This window comes from Salvia hispanica, chromosome 1 (genome assembly GCF_023119035.1).
Source record: "Salvia hispanica cultivar TCC Black 2014 chromosome 1, UniMelb_Shisp_WGS_1.0, whole genome shotgun sequence".
Classification (NCBI taxonomy): domain Eukaryota; kingdom Viridiplantae; phylum Streptophyta; class Magnoliopsida; order Lamiales; family Lamiaceae; genus Salvia; species Salvia hispanica.
Genome location: NC_062965.1, coordinates 37400645 through 37423736, shown reverse-complemented (window position 1 = coordinate 37423736; position 23092 = coordinate 37400645). Strand labels below are relative to the sequence as shown.

Genomic DNA, 23092 nt, shown 5'->3' with positions numbered 1-23092 from the left:
AGGGTCTTATTCTAATGCTTATAGCACCCTAATCCAAAATCAAGACTAAATCTCCACCCTTGGATTTTAAAATGAGTGGATGAGATTAAAGCTCACAAATCTCAATAAATAGTAGACAAAATATCAACAAAAGGGTAATATCGTCATTATGTTATCATATGATAATTTTCGTGGGTGTTTTTTTATATCAACATTGTGTATTACAAATATCAACAATATGATATAAGAATATCAACATTAGTACAAGAAAATATCAACACATATTTATTGAGATTTTTACATGGTTTTATTGAGATTTTTTGATTTATTTGTTGATAAAAATCTGGGTATCAACATTTACGAAAACTAAAATAAAAAATATCAAATTTCATCATCCGAACGTCGTCGGAACATATGCAATTGAGATATCGTTGGAATCCTTATTAAATTATCTTTAATTTGATATATTTTTTGCGAAAAAATAATTTAAATTGAGAGAGTTACGTAAATTTAAAGATTTGAGATGATTTTGAGGAGAGAGAAAGTAGTTAGTTATAATTACTACAGGATTTGAAATTAATACCCTTTTAATTTAATTAATAATTATTTAAATTTAAAATATATTACACTTGGCATTATATTAACCACAAGATCTTCTAATCTAATAGTTGAAAATTGGTCTCAATTTGGGATTGATAATTAGTTAGCAATTGATTACATCCCCTTGTAAATATACTTAATTAATTAGTATTGTCATCCAACTAATTAAATATCATCACGTCGATTTCCTTGAATACTATACGTTTTGACTCAAAAATTATGAAATGAATACAACAATAAAAAATAAATTAAAACAAACAATCATTCGATCAAACGATTTTAATAGTATTAAATAATTTTTAAAATTGTAAATTATGAACAACCACATATATGTACACTTAATTTTATAATACTAACATTAAACTAACTGATAATCATTAATTCAATATCTTGACGCAAAATCATGAAATAAAAATAAATTTGATATATAAGTAATAAAAATAATTTAAAACAATAGTAGGAGCATTAATTATTATTCACATCCAAATATTTTATTATTCAACAATTTTAAAATGACCATATATATATATATATATATATATACTATATATATACTTGATTTCTTAGTACTCTCGTCCAACTAATTGATGATCGTTAGTCGGTTTTTTTGTGGAATCTACATCTTGACTCAAAAATTACAAAACAAACATAATACAATGTATAATAGTAAAAAATATATTAAAATGATAATGGTCATTCGCATTCAATTATATTATTGTATAACTGAATGATTAGTTAAGAAATAATGATTAATATTTTATTAATATAAAAATACTTATCGCTAAAAGTAATTAAAATTAAAAAAATTATGTATATGCTTTTGGATATTTAATAAAAAAGGAACAAGCTAAGGAAACTATTAAAGAAAAATAGCGCAAAAATAAAAAGAAAACACAAAATATATTAAATTATTATGACTATAAGTATGTTCTCATGTATAGTTAACATTTCAGTTATATAAAAAATTATTTTATTATTTGAATTTATTATTTTCATATATTGAATTATTTCATTGTAACAATATTGATGATTTACATCGCATGACAATTTGAATGAAATATTAACAAAAAAAACCCAAAAAAGTTATGAAAAAATAATATGAATGACAATAAAACACTAGATACTAAACTATAAAATGAACAAATATAAATTTCTTTTAAAAGGTAGTATAGTACTTTATTAAATTATATACTACGAGAGTAGTATTTATTTTATAATTAAATATAGTAATTTAATTATGTAGTGTGTTAATCAATATTAACATAAATAGTTTAAAACCTAAATCAATGATATTTTCCTAAACTAGTACAGTTAGAAATATCCAACATTAATTACTAAGGGTAAATTAGTCATAAAATATTATCCTCAAAATAGAATTAAATTAAGGGGTATTTTGTATATACAGTTGTTGTTAATTTATCTTTATCCTTCTTATTATTTGTCTAAGTTCTCCATTTTGATTCATTCTATATTACTCCGTTCGTCCCATAAAAAATGTCACATTTTCCTTTTTGGTTTGTCCCATAAAATATGGCATATTTCTCTTTTTAGATAAAGTTCTCTCTCATATGAATATAAAAATTATATTTTCTCTCTCCATTTAACATACAAAACAAAACCTCATAAAATTTTGTATCGCCCTACAAGTGTGACATCTTTTGTGGAACGGAGGGAGTAATATTTATTTCATGAATAAAGATATACGGAGTATTAACAAAGATTGTGTATACAATATATCCCTATATTTAAAATCGGTTTTTATTTAAATCGGTGTTTTTATCAACTAATATATCTTCACTAAACTACCATTTTATTATATTTGTAAAGTCAACTCATTATCAAATTACGTGAATTATATAAGGTACGAAATTATATATTACAATCAATGCAATAATATGCTTCCATTTGTTTAGTCAAATTTTAAATATAGATGAACCTTTTATGTTTCAAATTATACAATATAATTGAAATTATATACAATCACTGCAATAATACACTTCCATTTGTTTAGGCAAATATCAAAAATTGAATTTCTTGATTAATAAAATTTCTAGTTAACTAGTATTATCATTTAAAAATAGAAGTGATATCATCAAATTTGAATTCCCATTTATTTTAGAAAATTTCATAAATTGAATTTCTTTACGAATAAAATTTCTATTTAACTAAAATTATCATTTAAAAATGGAAGGGGTACCTTTAAACTTCAATTCCCATTTATTTAGACAAATTTCATAAATTGATTTATGAAATTTGTCTAAATAAATGGGAATTGAAAGATTTTTGCAACATCTTTGACTAATGTAATGTTATAGCTCAAAATATAACATTATATAATTAGAACTTTCAAACTTATTTTGAAGTGTTTGAATTCACTAAAATTCGAACAATATCCATGGGTTATTATAAAATCAATGGTATTTGCAATATGTTTGGATCCGAAGATGAAGACGAAACATTGTGTGTATGAGTCTAAAAATAAAGGTTACACACGCAACTCGTAAGACTACATGTATATATACTTGATTTATTTTTAATATCATCAAACGAAATAATTATAGTCATTCACAACTAATTATATTATTATTAAATAACTTTTAATTTTCTAAATTAAAAAAATGATGAGATGTATAATATACCTTGGTTATCAAACCAAGTAAGCACAAATTAAGAATCTTATCTCTTGAGTATGAATCTGGCGGTTTCCAGCGACTGGACTAAGGCACCCCATCGACACGAGGACAGCCCCACAACCCCGATATGTCACCGATTCGATGATTTTAGGACCTTTACAAATCTACAAGTTAAAAACACCAAAATTTGAAATTCAATATTTAATCTTTAGAAATAAAACAAAAGAGGGAAATGATAAAAATTGAGCATACCTTACCTTTCGAGAATTCGGCGAAGAGCAGGGAGTAAAAAATGAATAAATCAGAGTCCGGGCCTACATCCATGCTCTTGCGGAAAAGCATGGATATAGAAGAGAGAAGAGAACTTGGAGAAGTTTCATGAAAATGAAATAGACTTGTTGTGGGAACCATATTGAAAATTAACAAAACAATTCTAATATTTCAATTTAGATTATTAAATCAATTATACTACGAGTAGGTTTTTATACTACTCCCTGATATGACCAATTGTAGTGTGTGAATTGCGATCACAAATTAATAAAGAAATAGTAAATAATAGCCACCCGTATTAAAATTAATACTATGAAATTTAATCACTGTTTTTTAAAAAATTATGGATTTGTAATTATATAAATGTCTATTTCTTTTGAAAAATGTAATATTCCATCCGTCCGCGAATAGGAGTTCCTTTTTTTCCATTTTAGTCTGTCCGTGAATAGGAGTTCCGGTTTACTTTTTCCATAAATGGTAATAGGATCCACATTCCACTAACTCATATCACTCACATTTCATTTAAAGCTAGTACACGTGAGACTCATATTTCACTAACTTTTTGCCACCCACTTTTCTTAATATTTCTTAAAACTCGTGCCGCCAAGAAATGTGACTACTAATGACCAACAGAGTATGATAATAGATGGTTCCAAAATATGTGTTTAACAATTTCAAAATATTTAATTAGTTGTGAGACGCACTATATTAGGGAGTATTTATCTAACTAGTGTTAACACCCATGCTATGCATGGGACATAAGATTTTCATATAACGAATACTACTCCCTCCGTCCCGCTTAAGATGACACGTTTTCCTTTTTAGTTTGTCCCAACTAAGATGACACATTTCTTTTTTTGGTAACTTTCTCTCTCCAATTAATACACTCAACCACTTTTTCTCACTCCTATTAAAATATCCATCTATCTTCATCTCTCTACTTTAATATCTACACACACCTTCTCTCTCTCCAATTAAACACTTTAACCAATAACTCCTAAAATCCCGTGCCGGCTAAGCAATGCGTCATCTTAGCCGGGACGGAGGGAGTAATATTAATTAAACTATAGAAAATAAGAATTCAAAATCATAGAAAGATTTACAAAACAAAAATGTAAATCATGTCCCACTCTAAATTAATAATTTATTCTTTCCTAATAAATGAAAAAATTTCAAATTCAACAAACGATTTTATACAATTTTAATTTATGATATAAGTGGAGTAAAATAAATCACAAAGAAGAGATGAGTGATTAATGATCAAAGAATGTGAGTTTAGTTAAAATACGATACACAAATAAAGAAAATATGTGTGAGTTGAGATCGATTCAAAAAAATCAGATTATTATATAAATATAATAATTATATAGTTTAGTTGTGTATTACCATGTGAAGAAAATAGAGTACAATTTTATATATCACATGATAATTTAGTATAGCTAGCATACTAAACTTAAATGCATTACATCTATTTATACTGTATTTTATAATTTGAATAATTGATAAGTATTATCTCTATCTAAATTAATATGAAATATTATTCATTTTATTATTTATCCTGACAGTCAAATTTCTAAAATTGTTAAAATGTTACATATATCACAATATTCATTGTATAAACTAATAAAGCAAATGGAGTTTTGTAGAGTATTATTTATTCTTTTTGAAGAATTGAAAGAAAGACAACAAGAACAGTTATCTTAAATAAAAATAAATCAAATAATAATATTAATAATAATAAATTGCTAGGATTATGAAAAGCAAATAATACATTATCCTAATCCAAAATTGGTTTCTATTAACAAATAATACAATTATCTCTTCTCTATTCTGTCTTCGTACAACTTCGTGAAATAGTGGGGATGGGGTGTTAGTCTTCCTTTAGTGTCTTATATTTGTGTATTAATCTTAATCACATTAACTTATACGAAGTATACAATTAAAATTAAAGGAGGTCATTTATTTTTGCTAATAATATCTATGAGATACATATAAATATAATTAAAATCATATTAAAGCATGATATCTATGAGTTTGGGATAAGACTTATACTATAATTGTCATGAATTTGAACATGAAATAGTGGACCACTTTGGCATACACATACAATACAATGTGTTAAAGATAATGTTAAAAATAAAATCTTTGTGGATAATCTTTAGAAACAATTAACTATTTTTATTTCCTCATTAATTATCAAAATATACATAATGAAACAAAATTAAAGCTAGGTTCTAATTTAAATATGTATATTTATAAATTACAGAGACGGAATAGTATTAAATATAAATAAAACTTTATACATAAATATAATATAAAAATAATTTCAAAAGAGTAATAAAAACATTCAAGAAATTAATAAACAAATTTAATTTAATTTTTAAAATATATACAATAAACATAAATTTAACGCCTAAATTAGAACCTTGCTATAAACTATAATAATAATTATATAGTTTAACATAAATTCTACTCCTATTTAATTAAAAAGAACATTAATCATATACTACTCCTGTAAGAACCTATGCTACATTAAAAGCCCCAAATTAGATCCCAATTTGTATATACTAACTAAATCCATGAAACCCTAAATTAAACTGATGCGCCTCCTTCCTCTCTCTCCCTCAACGGTATCCAACTCCTTCCGCCGCTGCCCGCCCCGCCTGCCTCTCTCCGCTTGCCTCGCCGTCCAACGCCCTGATTCCCCGCCCACTTGCTTCCTCCACACCCGCCACACCTCATAGCTCGCCCAGTCGCCGTTCCCCGCCGCCCTCACACGCCAGCCTAGCTGTGGTGAGCTCCAGCGACTCCCTCGGCCAGCAACCGCCCTCTCCTTTTCTCATCTCTCTTTCCGTCGCCGTTGCCCACCACCGCCCGTTTTTCTCCTTCCTCTCCCTTTCTTCTTCTCGTTTTTTTTCTCACGTCTCTCTTAGGTACACCCCACCGCCGCTGTTGACGTCACTGTCGCTGTTACGACTTTTCTCCGAGGTCTCCCTATCTTAGCTCGTAACACACAAATCCACCGATAATTCGCGATAAAACGCAATAAGCAACGCAATGAATGATCAATAGGAAGGAATTGTATTACAAGAAGAACAATCAACAAGTACAATGATTCGAAAGAGAGAAACGCTCTAGATCCACGATCTAAGCTCAGCAACAAAACACAAATCACGCAAAAAGAAATGACAGCAGCTTCCCCTTTTTATACTCTGTTCCTAGCTCGTTCAACTCACGCGATCCTCGCCACTTTCCACGTCACATTCCACCTCAGCTCCCTCTTCACATGCAAACACGTTCTTTCCACGTCACAACCACGTCATAAGCTGCCACGCTCTCGCCACCTCAGCTGCCACCTCATCCTTTATTTAATATGTATCGCATGCTTTAACTATTGACCAAGCATGGCTTATTCGCTTATTGTAGCTAAAATCATGCTTGCAACAATGCCTCCCTCTCAAAGTTCCTTGTCCTCAAGGAACCATGGAAATCTTTCCTTGATGACATCCACAAACTCCCAAGATGCATCAGCCGGCTATCTTCCAACCCAATGAATTAACCACTTTGTTGCTGCATGATTCTGCCGCTTCACCATCTTCCTGTCCAATATAGCCTGAGGAATAGCATCATTTATGTGAGATATATTGGGTAAGTCAGTTATAGGACCAGTTGGGGGAGCAGCCGGTTTTAATAGAGACACATGAAACACATCAAGAATGGTTGCCGAGGAGGGTAAGTTCAACTTGTATGCTACCTTCCCTATCTTGTCCAATATCTGATATGGACCAAAATACTTCGGCTCAAACTTATGGTGTTTGCCTCTTATAGATCTCTGCCTATAGTCTTGTAACTTCAACCATACCCACTCTCCAATATTAAATTCCTTATCACTTCGATGTTGGTCGGCTTGTTTCTTCATCCTGTCAGCTGCTTTCTGAATATTTCCTTTAAGTATAGTAATCATCTCCTCTCTGTCTCTCAAAGATAAATCCACCGCTTCCACATTAGAGTCTCCTGGTAAATAAGGAACATGTAGAGGAGGTGCATAGCCATATAAAGCTTCAAAAGGGGTCATTTTGATACTTGAATGATAGGTAGTGTTATACCAATACTCAGCTAAGGCCAACCACCGAGACCAAGTATTTGGCTTTTCCCCCATGGCATACCTCAAATAGCACTACAAGCACCTATTAACTACCTCTGATTGGCCATCAGTTTCAGGATTTAAGAACTCCCTCCAAAAATTTCCCACAAAAATTGCCCCTCTATCACTCACCACTTTAATAGGCATACCATGTAGTTTAAAGACTGAATCCAAGAATACCTCTGCTACCTTCTTAGCTGTGAAAGGATGAGACAAGGCCATAAAATGGGCATATTTACTTAGCCTGTCTACTACCATAATATGGTATCATATCCTTGAGAATTTGGCAAAGCTTCAATAAAATCCATAGTTAAATCTGTAAAAAGAGCAGCAGGTATTGGCAGAGGCTGTAACAAGCCAGAGGGAGGAGAGTTACCTGGTTTGTATTTCTGGCAGATAACACAGACCCTCACAGATTCTCTAACCTCCTTCCTCAACTTAGGCCAATAGAGCAAGGCTGATATTCTCTTGTAAGTTCCCAACACTCCAGAATGACCAGCAAGAGCAGACTCATGAAAAATAGATAGTATTTGAGCCTTCAATGTCAGATCATTACCCACCACCAACTTCCCTTTTCTTCTCAACTCTCCCTTATTCCAACTAAATTTTGGATGTGAGCTCTCATCTTGCTGTTTCTCCTCGAGTAGCTTCTGTACTTGAGGATCCTTCTTCCATGACTCCTTAATTTTTGCAATCAATTCTAAGGGAATCACATATGAAGTTAGTGCATAGGTCATCACCTCTGGCACTCGAGATAAGGCATCAGCTACTGAATTTTCTATGCCCTTCTTGTATCTGATCTCATAATCAAACTGCATAAGTTTGGTCATCCAAGCCTGTTGAGTGGGGGTGGTCAGCTTTTGTTCTATCAAATACTTCAAGTTTTGGTGATCTGTCAATATAACAAACTTTTTACTTTGTAGATAGTGGCACCACTTCTTCACTGCCATAAGGATAGCTAACAACTCTTTTTCATAGACTGATAAGGCTTGATATTTAGGAGACAAGGATCTGCTAATAAAAGCTATTGGATGCTTGTCTTGCATTAGAACTGCTCCAATACCAACACCCGAAGCATCTGTCTCCACAACAAACTCTTTGGAGAAATTAGGCAAGGCCAGCACAGGGGTTGTGATCATGGCATTTTTCAGCTTATCAAAGGCATCCTGAGCTTCTGATGTCCATTTAAACACATTTCCCTTAATCACTTCTATCAATGGCCTTGATATCACCCCATAATTGTGTACAAACCTTCTGTAGTAGCCAGTTAAGCCTAGAAAACTCCTCACTTGCTTCACTGTCCTAGGCTGAGGCCAATTTTTAACTGCCTCAATTTTCCCCTCATCAGTAGCCACCCCCTCATCAGATATTACATGGCCAAGGTATTCTACTCTTTTACACCCAAAAGTGCACTTGCTTCTCTTTGCCAATAAGCTGTGGTTTCTCATCAATTCCATTACTATCTTCAAGTGATATTCATGTTCCTCCTTGGTGCCGCTATATATCAGAATATCATCAAAGAAGACCAAGATAAACTTTCTCAAATACTCCCTGAAAATAGTATTCATCAGATTTTGAAAGGTGGCTGGAGCATTAGTTAAACCAAAGGGCATTACCAAAAACTCATAATGGCCCAAATGAGTTTTGAATGCAGTTTTATGTATATCCTCTGGTCTCATCCTCACTTGCCAATACCCAGATCTCAGATCTATTTTTGAGAACCAAGCAGCCTTCCCTAGTTCATCAAGCAGCTCCTCTATTACTGGTATTGGATATTTATCCTTAACCGTTATAGCATTCAAGGCTCTATAATCCACACACATCCTCCAAGAAGAATCTTTCTTTTTAACCAACACAATAGAACTTGCAAAAGAGCTCTCACTGTGTCTGATTATTCCAGCTTTCAACATATCCTCAATCATAGTTTCAATCACATCTTTTTGATGTGCCGCATACTTATAAGGTCTCATATTTACTGCCTCTGCACCCTCTTTCAATATTATTTTATGGTCTTGCTCTCTCTGTGGAGGTAAGGTCTTCGGCTCCTCAAACGCTGCTGCATATTCTTCCAGAATTAAACTCAGACCAGGCCAAATCTCTTCTGCACTGATCTCATAACAGCAATCCAATTCTGTCTCAACTGAAGGCATCCATTGACTTATCTCTTTTTCATTCACATCTTCTTCTCCCTGGTTTAAAACATGTAAACAATGAAGCTGCTCAGCTTTTGGTGACCACCTCTCTCCTTGAAGCTTAACTTCTTCTCCATCTAGTTCAAATACCATACTGAGATTATTAAAATTCCACTTAATCTCTCCTAAGGTGGATAACCATTCTCCTCCCAATATGAGATCATAAGTCTCCAAGTTAATAAGATAGACTTCCCCTTGAAACTTGGACCCTTGCATCTCCCATTCCAGATTATTACACTTCTGTTTACATTGTAGGATTTGCCCATTAGCTACTTCCACTGCCTTTGAGTTAACTGGAAGTAGTTCACAATCAAGCTTCCTTGCTGCCTTAGCACTTAAAAAATTATGAGTGCTACCAGTATCTATCAGGATTCTTATGATTTTTTTCTGACATTTTCCCTTAATTCTCATGACTTGAGGGCCATCTTTTCCCCACATGGCATGCAGAGACAGCTGCAGATCAGCCTTTCCTTCCTCTATCTCCTCCTCACTCTCCTCCTGCTCTTCAACCTTAACTACATCTCCCACTTCCAGCAATTGTATCACATAAGATTTTCTTTTATTACATTGATGGTTTGGAGTGAATTTCTCAGGGCACCAGAAACATTCTTTCCTTGCTCTCTTTTCATCTATTTCCTTAGGTGTTAAATTTGTGCTAGCTCTCACTCCCCCCCATTTACTGTCCTTATTTCCCCATTCCAATTGGCTACAGCTCCTGCAACCTTACTAGTAGCTGTAACTGCAAGAGGTTTGCTACTCGAATAATAGCTGCTACTAGCTTGCACATTACTTTGAGTCACTTTTGATTTAACACCTAAAGCCTTAACAGTAAGTTCTTGTAATTTTGCTAGAGAATAAGCCTCAGCTAACCCCTTAGGTCTAAACATCCGCACAGGCATTTGCAATTCATCAATTAATCCAGATAGAAAGAAGCTCAAAGCTTGATCTTCTCTAATTCCTGCCCTCGGATATAATTCATCAAAAGTATCCATATAGTCTTGTAGCGTACCTTTTTGTTTGAGATTTCTGAGGTCAGCCAGAGGATCCTCATACGCATGTGCTCCAAATCGCGCGGCTAAGGACGAGCTATAACACGGCCAATCTGCATACGCCACATCTCCATGTAAGCTCTCAAATCCTCGATGCCACTGCAACGCCTTGCCTTCGAGATGAATCGCTGCAACTCTTACTTTCTCTTCATCTGGTACCTTCGCTACTTGAAAAAAATACTCCACTCTCATCATCCACCCTTCAAATCCATCTCCATCGAATTTAGGAAACTCATACCGTGTAGATCTTCCTCAATCATTTCCACCTTCGTTCCGAACTCCTCCACTACTACCTTCTCCGCAGTTTAGTGTTGCTTTATTTTTTTGATTCTGCAGATTAATTGCAGCGATCGCCTGCGTAAGTTCCTCCAATTTCCCTCCGTGAGCTTGCAAAACTTGCTCTAAAATCTCGCCCATTCTCTGCTCCATCATCTCGATCATTTTCTTCTCCATTTCCGCACCTCGAGTCACCGTTCCTACGTCCGGAGATCGATTGCTCTGAATACCACTTGTTACGACTTTTCTCCGAGGTCTCCCTATCTTAGCTCGTAACACACAAATCCACCGATAATTCGCGATAAAACGCAATAAGCAACGCAATGAATGATCAATAGGAAGGAATTGTATTACAAGAAGAACAATCAACAAGTACAATGATTCGAAAGAGAGAAACGCTCTAGATCCACGATCTAAGCTCAGCAACAAAACACAAATCACGCAAAAAGAAATGACAGCAGCTTCCCCTTTTTATACTCTGTTCCTAGCTCGTTCAACTCACGCGATCCTCGCCACTTTCCACGTCACATTCCACCTCAGCTCCCTCTTCACATGCAAGCACGCTCTTTCCACGTCACAACCACGTCATAAGCTGCCACGCTCTCGCCACCTCAGCTGCCACCTCATCCTTTATTTAATATGTATCGCATGCTTTAACTATTGACCAAGCATGGCTTATTCGTTTATTGTAGCTAAAATCATGCTTGCAACAGTCGCCACTGCATTTAGCGGCTAGACTCACCGCCGTCAACCGTTTCGTCTCCATTCACGCCAGCGTCGTCGCCCGTGTGAGGTATTTTTCTGTAATTTTAAATCATGTTTTCAAGAGTTCTAATTTAAAACTTATGTTTTGCTCGTTTGGTGTTCTAAAGATTTTACCTTTGTCCCTCACTGGACAGCAGCATCGTTGCCGCTTCCTCTTCATCTCCGGCATCTCTCTTGCCGTCTCACCCGCTTGCTGTCGCCGAAGCCTTCGCCGGATTCCAAGCAGAACCTCACCTATGCTGCAATCATCATAAAATAAAATCAGGATTCTAGTGCAACTATATAAAAGTATTTTCTTCAAGAAATTTACATTTGATTGGACCATTTTTTATCCAATTATTTTTAACATGTCTATAGAGTCTAGACAGTACAGTCACAAACCACTTACAAAAAATGGCAACATTTGTGAAACGAAAATTAATTTACACAATTACTACCTCTGTCCCTGAAAATTTGATACAGTTTACTATTTCGGTCCGTCCCTGAAAATTTGATACACTTCACTTTTATCATTTTTGGTAGTGGACCTCATATTCCACTAACTCACTCCTACTCACATTTTATTATAAAACTAATACTTTAAAAGTAGGACTCACATCCCACCAACTTTTTCAACTCACTTTCCATTACATTTCTTAAAACCCGTGTCGGGTCAAAGTGTAGCAAATTTTGGGGGACGGAGGTAGTAGCTTTCATTTTCCCTTCAAAAAGAGTATTATGGTAACTTCAACAAACTGCCACTTTTAAGTAGTATAGATTTTAATGAGATATCAATATTACATGCTATATTTTTTTTTATTTTAACTGAGCTAGGAGTTCTAGTATTTTTATAAAAAAAAGAAAAATTATAACTATATAGTTAAGAACATATAATTATTTTTTATTGAGATTCGAGTATAACTTTTCATAAAAGAAAAATCAATAAATTATCGTTTATTACGAAAATAATTGGATGAATTCACTTTTTTCATTTTAGATTATTTTAATGTAGTATATATCAACTAATTGATTCAAAATTAAGAACATAAAGAATCGTATACTCTACTAATTCTATATACAGTATTTTTTTTAAAGTTAGCAATACTGATATTTGAAAAAAAAAAATGAGAAACAATTATTTAGCTTTAGAATGTCACAAAAATGAGTTAAGAACGTGTGATAATTTTTTTAACGAGTTATAATATTCTAAAAATAATTAAAATATTGGAATGTAAATATTAATATAAAAAATTAGAAAAATCTTAAATGAAAATCGCATGCTTAATTAGTATTAATACATGGTAGATCAAATTATAAATTCTCTTATTATACGGTGAATTGAGCAATAAACTCTACTATTTTATGAAAAAAGAGAAAATATTAACTATATAGCTTTAAAATATTAATAAATGTGTTAAAAACATGTGATTATTTTTTCATCGGGCTCGATTGCAACATTCTAAAATTTAAGAAATTAAATATAGTGAATTATATTTTTGGAATCTAAAGAATTAAAATGAAAACCGCAAACTCAATATGTATTGCTATATCATACGAAGTATAAGTATAAGATTTTAATTTGTTGAATGGTATAGTGAATGACCAAGAACTCTAATATTTTTAAAGAGAAAATATTAACTATATATTTTTAGAATATCAAATGTATGAATTAAGAACATGTGATTATTTTTTGGACTGAAGTTCGACGTAATGTTCCAAAAGTAATAATTAAAAGAAATGACAAGTAAAGAATGAAAATTTTAAAGTAAAAAACTTGTAAACTCAAATAGTATAAATATACCATACATCAAATTTTAGTTTATTGCATGTTATAGTGAATTGAACCAAGGATACTAATATTTTATAAAGCAAAAAAAATTAGCTATGTAGCTATAAAATACTTTAAAACAGATCAGATAAGAAGCTGAGTTTTGTTTTGGTTTTTTTGTGTTTTTTTTAATCGATGTGCAATTGTAAAATTGCTGAAATTATGAAAAATCATAGGAATATGTTTCGCTTTTTCTACACGTAATGAAAGACATTAAAGTAAGTGGTAAATAGAGCACGGAGACATTTCAACTAAAACCAAAGATACCCTTTAGAGTTAAGTATATGCCCTGAAACCATAGATACTCTTAGAGAAATTTCTTTTGACATTTCAAGATAAGCTAAACATTTCTTAGAGACATATCAATCCCCGTTCTGCGCTCGTCTCCCCCATACCAAGATAAGCGAAACATTTATTTTGGCACAAGATCTAAGGAATTGATATTTAAAGAGTTAGAGTAGAGAGAGTAAGTATAAGAGAGGGAAAAGTGGAGCAATAAAGGGTAAATAAAGTAGGTGGAGAATAAAGTAAGGGAGAGGATTTTTTGCTACCTAAAAGGAATATGACTCGCTTACCTTGGAACAGAGGGAGTATATGATATTTGATCGGTCCACACACAATGAAAAATATTTTATGATTTCGATCGGGCCTTGCACGTGGGCATATTATAGTTTTAGTACTCCAAACATGTGGGTGTTGCTTAATGAGGTAGTTAGACTTGGGTATGTGCGGTTGATTAACGGTTACGTGAATTTGAAAATTGTTTGTGTGCCTGTTAGTAATAATGAGTATGATTATGTGGTTAGTGGTGCTTCATACGAGTAATTTATGATATTTGTGATGGATTGTGAGCCACATTGCAACTTGATGATGTGAAAATATTTTATTTAATTTAATAAATTTTAATTCACCATACTTTATGGTATCAAATTGTGGCCTCATTTATCTGGCTAGTAGCCAGCGGGTAGGTGGTGTTACAGGTCATTCGCCATGTTCTTCGTCATTTAGAGCTGAACTCCGTGCTGGACTCGGTGCCACCGGCCCACCTATCGATATTCCAAACCTTCGCCCAAGTATTGCCATACTTGAAGGCCCGCACAATGTATTGTTGGAAGACCATTATAGCCGCCCTCAAAAAGTCAACTCCACTTGTTCCGCTTTGGTACTGCATTTCTTCATTCTTGTAGACGTCGCAAAAAATTTTCGGGTCCGCATCGACTTGCGCGAAATGACAGCGAAGCATCTTCGCTGTGCAGGGCAACGTTCCTCTCGAGCGCTTGTTGCTGTAGGTGCTAGTCACCTCGTCCAAAAATCATTCCAGTTTTGTTGGAGATCCACAATTCAAACAATTTCTCCTTCTCGAGCAGAGTGTGGGCATGACGGGCAGTGGCTTCGTATTTGTCCAGAGTTTGTTCCTACTTTCCTCCTCCTCTGGCTAGTTCTCCCAAATTTGAGATAGCGATTGCATTGAGTAGCCGGACCCGGGCTAGTAGCGCGCCATAGAGGGCATCGAAAAGCCTTTAGTACCCGGAGTCAGGTAATCCGGCAACGGCACGTTGCCGCCGCTGAGCATGTTCAACATACGATTCCAGTCGTATGGCTCATCAGCCATATTTGCAAAATGAGAGTGAAAATTTGGAAAAAAAATGAGTGAGAGAAGAAGATTTTGGTGTGACAAAAATGATTTGATGAATGAGGTATATACAGATGATTTTATGATTAAAAAAATGGAAAATAAATTAAATAAAAAGAGAAAAAAATGATAAAAAAAATTACAGGTATATACTACAAAGTAGGAAAATTTTATCAAATTTTAACTATTTTTTTATAAAATACTCCTCCCGTCCCATAAAAATATGTGTACTTTTCATTCTTGTCTGTTCCACAAAAATATGTGCATTCCATTTTTTGGAGAATTATCCATATTTATTACCTCTATACATCAACTTTTTTACAACTCATACCACCATTAAACACTACTTATAATTAGGGGTGGATCGATACGATATATCGTATCGAAAACGTCGTATCGTGTATCGCATCGAAAATATCGATATGAAAGAATTTCATATCGTTATCGTATCGAAAGTTTTGATATAAAAAATTTTCATATCATTATCGTATCGATATTTCGATATATCGTATCGAAATTTGATATATCGAAAATAAAATATCGATATATATCGAAAATATCGATATATCGAAAATTATCGATATATATCGTATTTTCGATATAAAACGATATATCGCGATATAAGGAAATTCATATCGTTATCGTATCGAAAACTTACGATACGATATCGTATCGTATCGAAAATTACGATATATCGAAAATTCGATAATTTTTCGATATTTTTCAATACGATACGAGCGATATATCATTTTTTCGTATTTTTCCCCAGCCCTACTTATAATGTGGGTGTCACTATCCACTAACACTATGTTGGGGTTTGGTGTCTCTTGCACAGAGGAAGACATGCATAAACAAATAAATCAGATCTACAGATCTATTTGATCTATTATGGGATTATTATCTACATGTTAAACAATCAAAATTGCATACAAGAACACAAATAATTCATGTAAAAGGAATTAAAACCTAAAACATGAATTTCCTACGGTTTAGAATTACCGATCTAATTCTCCAAAATATGACGATTGTTTGCGCCTTCTCCACAAGATGTTCTTCGTACTCAATCACAAATCTTCTAATCTGTATCCTGAACTCAGATAATGACCTTTGGGTGGGCAAAGCTTGTCAGAATCGAAAAGGGCTTGATTAGAAAGAAGACAGAATATCAGTTTTGTCAAAACTGATTTTTCCGTCCACTCCCAGAGGGGAGCACGAAGATTATGATTAAAAAAATTATCATTAATCTCATTTCTAATCTCCTTTTATATAGAGTTATTATGGGCCAGATTAGGGATCCATGGAGGTCGGACTTGGACCAAACCCGTTGGAGTTTTACTAATTAAACTGAGCCCTAATTTAATTCAAACCCAACATAAAATTATTATCATCCACTATAGTATAATAATACTGACTGCCCATCCAATCCCTAATTGCGAGTAATTCGGGCTTTACCTCTTTAATTTATTATCTCCCGTGTTTAAGATATAAATATCTATTAATTAATTTAAGTCTGCTATTTGACTTTAATTAATTAATATCTTTTTCCAAGAGTTGTCTAGTTCAAAATCTTTATGTATTATTCTGGAATAAATTCCAACCGGCTGAGTTTCTGAATAATAAAACCTTTTTCGAACACCTCTTGAGGAAATTATCAAACTGGACTCACCCAGCACACGATTCATTGTAATAACAATACTAGCACCTCTAGACATTGATAACCGCTACCCAAGATATCAGGATTCTTGGATTGCGAAAAATCCGCACCATTTGATAAATCAAAGTAGTGCATAATCAATATCATATGCTCAATGTTATGTCAACAATGATTAAGAAATAACAATCAGCGAGACCTCGTCTTTTAGTAAATAGCAAGAAAGACTTATCTCAATTGTTATACCACACCAGTATTGTTTCCTAAGGTAAGGAAACATGCGGACTGACACTGCAACCTTTCATGATAGGTAGTCAAAGCCTATCTAGGTTGTGAAATTCTATTTCTCTTCTATAAAGAACCGACTGCGTCACCTTCTATGAACATCATTCACAACCAGTCTACTATTGCAGAAGAATTAGACTTATTTGCTTCTTATACATTTAAATGTTTGAAAAATATCTTATAAATGCACAAGCAAAGATCAATGTGATAAAATTACTTTTTCTCGCCTTGGGTTAAAAGTGGATTGTAAAGTTTATTGTATACAAGCAATTCTATCCGTGCAACATGCTCGAAATATGCTTTTCAGTATACCAATTCTAACACACTACTTTACCAATTTTATCTTAATTCTCGTGCCATATCACTTGCTCATATTTTTATGGGATGGAGGGAGTACTATTTTACAATGAACATTAAACGACAATCACTCGTTGGCCAACGAGAGGGCGTCACCACAACATGCTCGAAATATGCTTTTCAGTATACCAATTCTAACACACTACTTTACCAATTTTATCTTAATTCTCGTGCCATATCACTTGCTCATATTTTTATGGGATGGAGGGAGTACTATTTTACAATGAACATTAAACGACAATCACTCGTTGGCCGACGAGAGGGCGTCACCACGCCCTGCCAGCCTCCCAACAAACAAAGCAACTCCTCGCACCCAGTAATAGAACCAGAAAATTACATAAGCTAGTGCTGAAATTTAAAAAGGTAATGGTCATGCAAATCACGAACTTTGGTTAAATTCCACTATGTTCCATAATTTTGAAAATCAGTCATAAAAATCATGTATTTAAATATATTTTTTCAATTTTTTCACGAGATTTAATTTGAGTAAAATTGTACCTAACGTACCATTCGAAAAATTCGACGAGGACACACCGCCCATGTATTTTATCAATTTTCAATATACTTAGTAAATAATAATATTAAAATATGTATGCGCCAAATCAATATTATTACAAATAGAAAATTATAATTTAAGGTCATTGAAAAATTGATAAAATGTCTAAATTCATGATTTTATGGCTAATTTTAAAATTGTGAACAGACCAATATTTGACCAAAATTCTTAATTTTTTTGAAAAATTATCTTAAAAACTAGGTAAAACACATTCATAGGTCCTTGTACTTTGATTGTTTATTTCAATAGGTCCTTGTACAATTTTTTCGTTTTACGAAGTCCCTGTACTTTTATATTTGATATATTCCGATCCTTAATTAACGGAACCGTTAACTATTCCGTTATAAAATAACACGTCATATATCAATTATTTAATTATATTCCACGTAATATCCTAGTTGAAAAAAAAAACATAAAAATAAAAAAAGAAAACTTCATAAAGAAATTCAAATTGCATTTTCCTGATTTATATCTCTACAACCAAACAATCAGTAATACTCAAACTACTACACCTTCAACTAACCTAACGATTATCAATCTTCTTCAATGATTTTTAGCCCATTTAATCAAACAAAAAATTTCTTTATCTCTCTGCGTGTTGAAGACAAGCAAGAACAATGCCCCAAAAAATATACACACAAGATAAAGGAGGACACTTGCTAGAAGTTCAATATTTCTTTCATTTTGTTGTGCCATTTTTGGTTTCTGAAAAAAAGAAGATGAGGAATGAGCCTTGTAATTGCAGAATTGTGGCGAAGAATTGATCGCTGATTGCAATCAAAATGTAACCAATTATAATGCATTCAATGTGTTCGATGAAATTTCTAAACGAGATTTGGAATACTGTTCCTGCTTCAAAACAGTTGTTCCTACTTCTAAATGAGATTTTGGGGCATCATTCCAGATTCAACTACTAAAAGTTCAAATTTATGAAAGCATTCCAATAGGGAAGAAGAACTTTCATCGGAGAACTACTTATGACAGCTAATTAGGAATTTATTTAAAGGAGGTTCGCGTAGGGTAGGGTGTAGTATATTTAATTATCAAATGCGGATTTCATTAAATAAGATACGATGTGGAGTTTATTTTATTAATAATTGATTAAGTGGAATACATAAGATATGATGTGGATTTTATTTGAATAAGGATTAATGAAGTGGAATATATTTGACGGTTAAGTTAACGGATTGAATATAATATGTTAAAAATGATCTATTGATATAAAATCTAAAAGTACAAAGATCAATTAAGATTAAAAAATTATACAAGGATCTATTGAAATAAACAATCAAAGTAGAAGGACCTATTTTGCCTAAAAACTAGTAATAATTAAATATAAAGTTTGTTAACTTCTTAATTTGACTATTCTATTTGTTATCCGGAGAGCTCCAACAATTATTCTTAATTTTTATTTCCTTTGAAAATGAGGCTCACATTATTTTAGTACTACTAAAATTAAATACGCCACGTCATGGAAGCTCCAATAATTGGTTCCCCACCATTTTTAAATTTAGCCTTTTTAATATAAAATTATTATTGTATTAAGTCATCAGAAAGCAGTTAATTTTGCCTGCAACATTAAAACATTTTTCTATTATTCAAAAATCGCCGATTTGTCGTCCTATTATTAAAAAAGACGGTGATTTAGTCTACACTGGCTGTGGTAATCGGTAATAGCTTCAAATTATTATCTAAAATTTCTAAAGAGTTTGAAGTAGAAAAAAAAGAACTTCATACCCTACCTTCTTTAAATCGGCCCAGGCAGCTAATAGATACTACTAAGGGCATCCGCAGCGCATCTCGTCGTTGTCTCGATCTCGTCTCTTCGAGACGAGACGGCATCGAGACAGCGATGCAAGCTCCGTCTCGTCCCTATCTCATCTCTTATCTCTTCCGGAAGAGGAGGTTCACGAGTTGTCTCGTGGCGTCGTGGCGCTCTCCCATTCGTCCGTGACACCCACTCGCCGGCCCGCGAGTGGGTGCCGTTTATATCCATTAAAATTGAATTTTTTTGTTTTTTTTTTTTAAATTCAGAAAAAAAAATCAAAAATGAAAATAAAAATTAAAAAAAATCCCAAAAATTATACTAGCCGTTTATAGCTGTTTTTTTTCAAATTTTAATTTTTTTTTCAATTTTTTTAAGCTTACAATCACTTCTATAAATACCAAATCATTTTCTTATGATTTGAGTTTTGAAATTTTGAATTTAAGTGTGCAATTTTTAATTTCTAGTATTTTAAATTATGTCTTTTTTTTAGGATTTTAAATTATAATTTTCTTTTATTTAATAAAGTGTGTTTTTATTAATTGAATTTGTTGGAAATAAAAATAAAAAAATGAAATTGAATGAATAGTTGAGATGGTTAAGAGATAGAGGGATGGGGATATTGTCTCTTAGTTAAAAGATGGGGTGAAAAGTACAGTGGGGCCCATGAATAGTGAAGAGATGGGATGGTTAAGAGATAGGAATGTGGATGGCCTAATGAGCGGAGGCTTGGCTCTTATTGATTCAATCAGGGCCCATCCTCTCGCAACACTAGCTCGCCATTGCGACCATATGCTCCTTTTTTCCACGCTGGGGATGTCCATAATAGTTCACTGCAATTGATAACAACTTTTCCCTCTGCTTGTGAAAAAATGTCTCATTTTGTCAATTTGGAGTGTCCATAATTTTTAAAGTCTCTTTTACCTTTTTTCCATTCATATTCATTCACTTAAATCATTAGATTTATATTCTATTATAAAACTTATGTATAAAAATTAGGTTTATATTTTACTAATTCATTTTTTATTTTTTTACATAATCAAATAATTTCTTAAAATAAATATCAAGTAAAAGTGAGATTGTAAATATCAGTTCAAAGTGAGATTGTCAATGGCAGATGAATTAAGTATCTTCATTTAGATTTTAGAAGCACATGGTCTCAATTGCGACCACGATCGATTGGTTCAACAATTGTGTTTGAAGTATCTTCATTTAGAAGCACGTGGTCTCATTTGCGACCACAATCGATTGGTTCAATAAATTGTGTTCAATTTTATAATATGCTAGTATTATTTTAATCGTCGAATTGAATATACGACGGCTATCCATCCCATATAATAAAGCCATTCCACCTTTTTAGTTTGGTACACGTCTTAAATAAAAAGTTGATGCCCCACTCCTCATATAGTTTGACCATAAATATTGTCTTAAAAGGTGTTCTGATGATTTAAATAACTTGTTCACCGAGATGGAGAAAGAGAGAGTAGGAAAATGGATTGGATATGGGCGATTTTAGCAGCGACACTACTCGTTTATCTCTTAATCACTCGAAACAACACCAAAAGACTTCCCCCAGGCCCGAGAGGCCTTCCCATCTTGGGCCATTTCCACCTTCTTGGCCCCAACCCTCACGTCAATCTATGCCATTTAGCCCGAAAACACGGCCCCGTCATGGGCCTCCGCTTCGGCCTCGTGCCGGCCGTGGTCGTGTCATCCCCGGCCGCAGCCGAGCTGGCCCTCAAGACCCACGATCTCGTCTTCGCCAGCCGCCCTCTCAACGACGCCTCGCGCCTCATGAGCTACGAGCAGCGCAACTTGGTCTTCGGCCCCTACGGCCCCTACTGGCGCGACATGCGCAAGCTCTGCACATTGCACCTTCTCAGCGCCGCCAAAATCATCCAATTCGAGCCCGTCCGAAAGGCCGAGGTCGGCCTCCTTGTATCCACCCTCAAGGAGGCCGCTGGCGCTGAGGCCGTTGACCTCAGCGCCAGAATCTCCAATGTCAGCGGCGACATGAACTGCTTGATGATCCTCGGGAGGAAGTATTCCGACAGGGAGGTGCAGGATTTACTGATAGCAGGAATGGACACTTCTGCAACTGCGACAGACTGGGCAATGTCGGAACTGATGAGACATCCAGCAGTGATGAAGAAACTCCAGCAAGAATTGAATCAGTGGTGGGATTGGATCAAATGGTTGAAGAATCACATTTGACAAACTCAAATACTTGGACTGCGTGGTCAAGGAAGTCCATGCGTCTCCATCCTGTGGTGCCCCTCTTAATCCCTCACGAATCCATGGAAGACTGTGAGCTCCAGGGTTTCTACATACCGAAGAAATCAAGAGTTATGGTGAACGCGTGGGCTATAGGAAGGGATCCTGATGTTTGGGCTGACCCGGACTCTTTTACACCGGAGAGGTTCATTGGAAGCGATATAGACCTGAGAGGCCGCCATTTCCAGCTCATACCCTTTGGTTCGGGTAGGAGGGGCTGCCCGGGGCTGCAACTAGGTCTGACCGTGGTGAAACTGGTGGTGGCGCAATTGGTGCATTGCTTTGATTGGGAGCTTCCAAATGGTATGAAGCCTAGTGAAATAGACATGTCTGAGCACTTTGGTTTGGTGACGGCTAGAGCTAAGCATCTCATGGCCATTCCTACTTATCGCCTACATCCTCAATGTTATTTGCACGAATAAATACTGATCTAGATCAAGATATTCTAGTTTATCTCTTAAGTTATGATTATGAGATGACCTTGTAACACTTTGCAAAGTGTGGCACATGATCTAAACTTTGTTTTAATAATTAGATTATGCTATACGCAATAAAGCTAGTTAAATGTCATTAATGATGCGTCAATGCGATCCCTTTGCTCAAATCAAGTAGATCCATCTAGGTACGCACCAGTCCTATATTAACCCTTGCAATTATTGATGGGGCCATAAAGATTTGTAGATCCGTATCAATTACTCACCACGTCTCTTACTACGTGTCTTAGTTCTAATCCATTCTATATTAATTATTCCACTTGTTCGACTTTAAGAGTCTCATTTGAGTTTGATACAATGAAAGTTGGTGAAAAAAGATATTGAAATATAGATACTACTTTTATATAGTAATTTTATAATAA

General features: G+C 34.0%; 2 protein-coding genes and 1 pseudogene across 2 annotated transcripts; all 3 read left to right on the top strand.

Annotated features, from left to right (window-relative positions):
* Window positions 1-22810, top strand: part of LOC125201236 — a 25592-nt pseudogene extending 2782 nt beyond the window's left edge.
* LOC125195759 (cytochrome P450 71AU50-like) lies at window positions 21426-22065 on the top strand (the record flags this gene model as incomplete). The annotated part of the gene is made up of 1 exon (XM_048093975.1): window positions 21426-22065. A coding segment is annotated over exon 1 (612 nt), but the record flags the coding sequence as incomplete, so codon positions are not given.
* On the top strand, window positions 22074-22658 carry LOC125195754 (cytochrome P450 71AU50-like). Its single transcript, XM_048093961.1, has one exon. It carries the CDS (start codon window positions 22155-22157, stop codon window positions 22656-22658), a length of 504 nt encoding a protein of 167 aa, XP_047949918.1. The 5' UTR covers window positions 22074-22154.
* Window positions 22811-23092: the final 282 nt, after the last annotated feature.

Bases quoted from the DNA above. Each gene is read 5' to 3' on its own strand.
- LOC125195754 (XM_048093961.1), top strand. From the start codon at position 22,155: ATGGTTGAAGAATCACATTTGACAAACTCAAATACTTGGACTGCGTGG.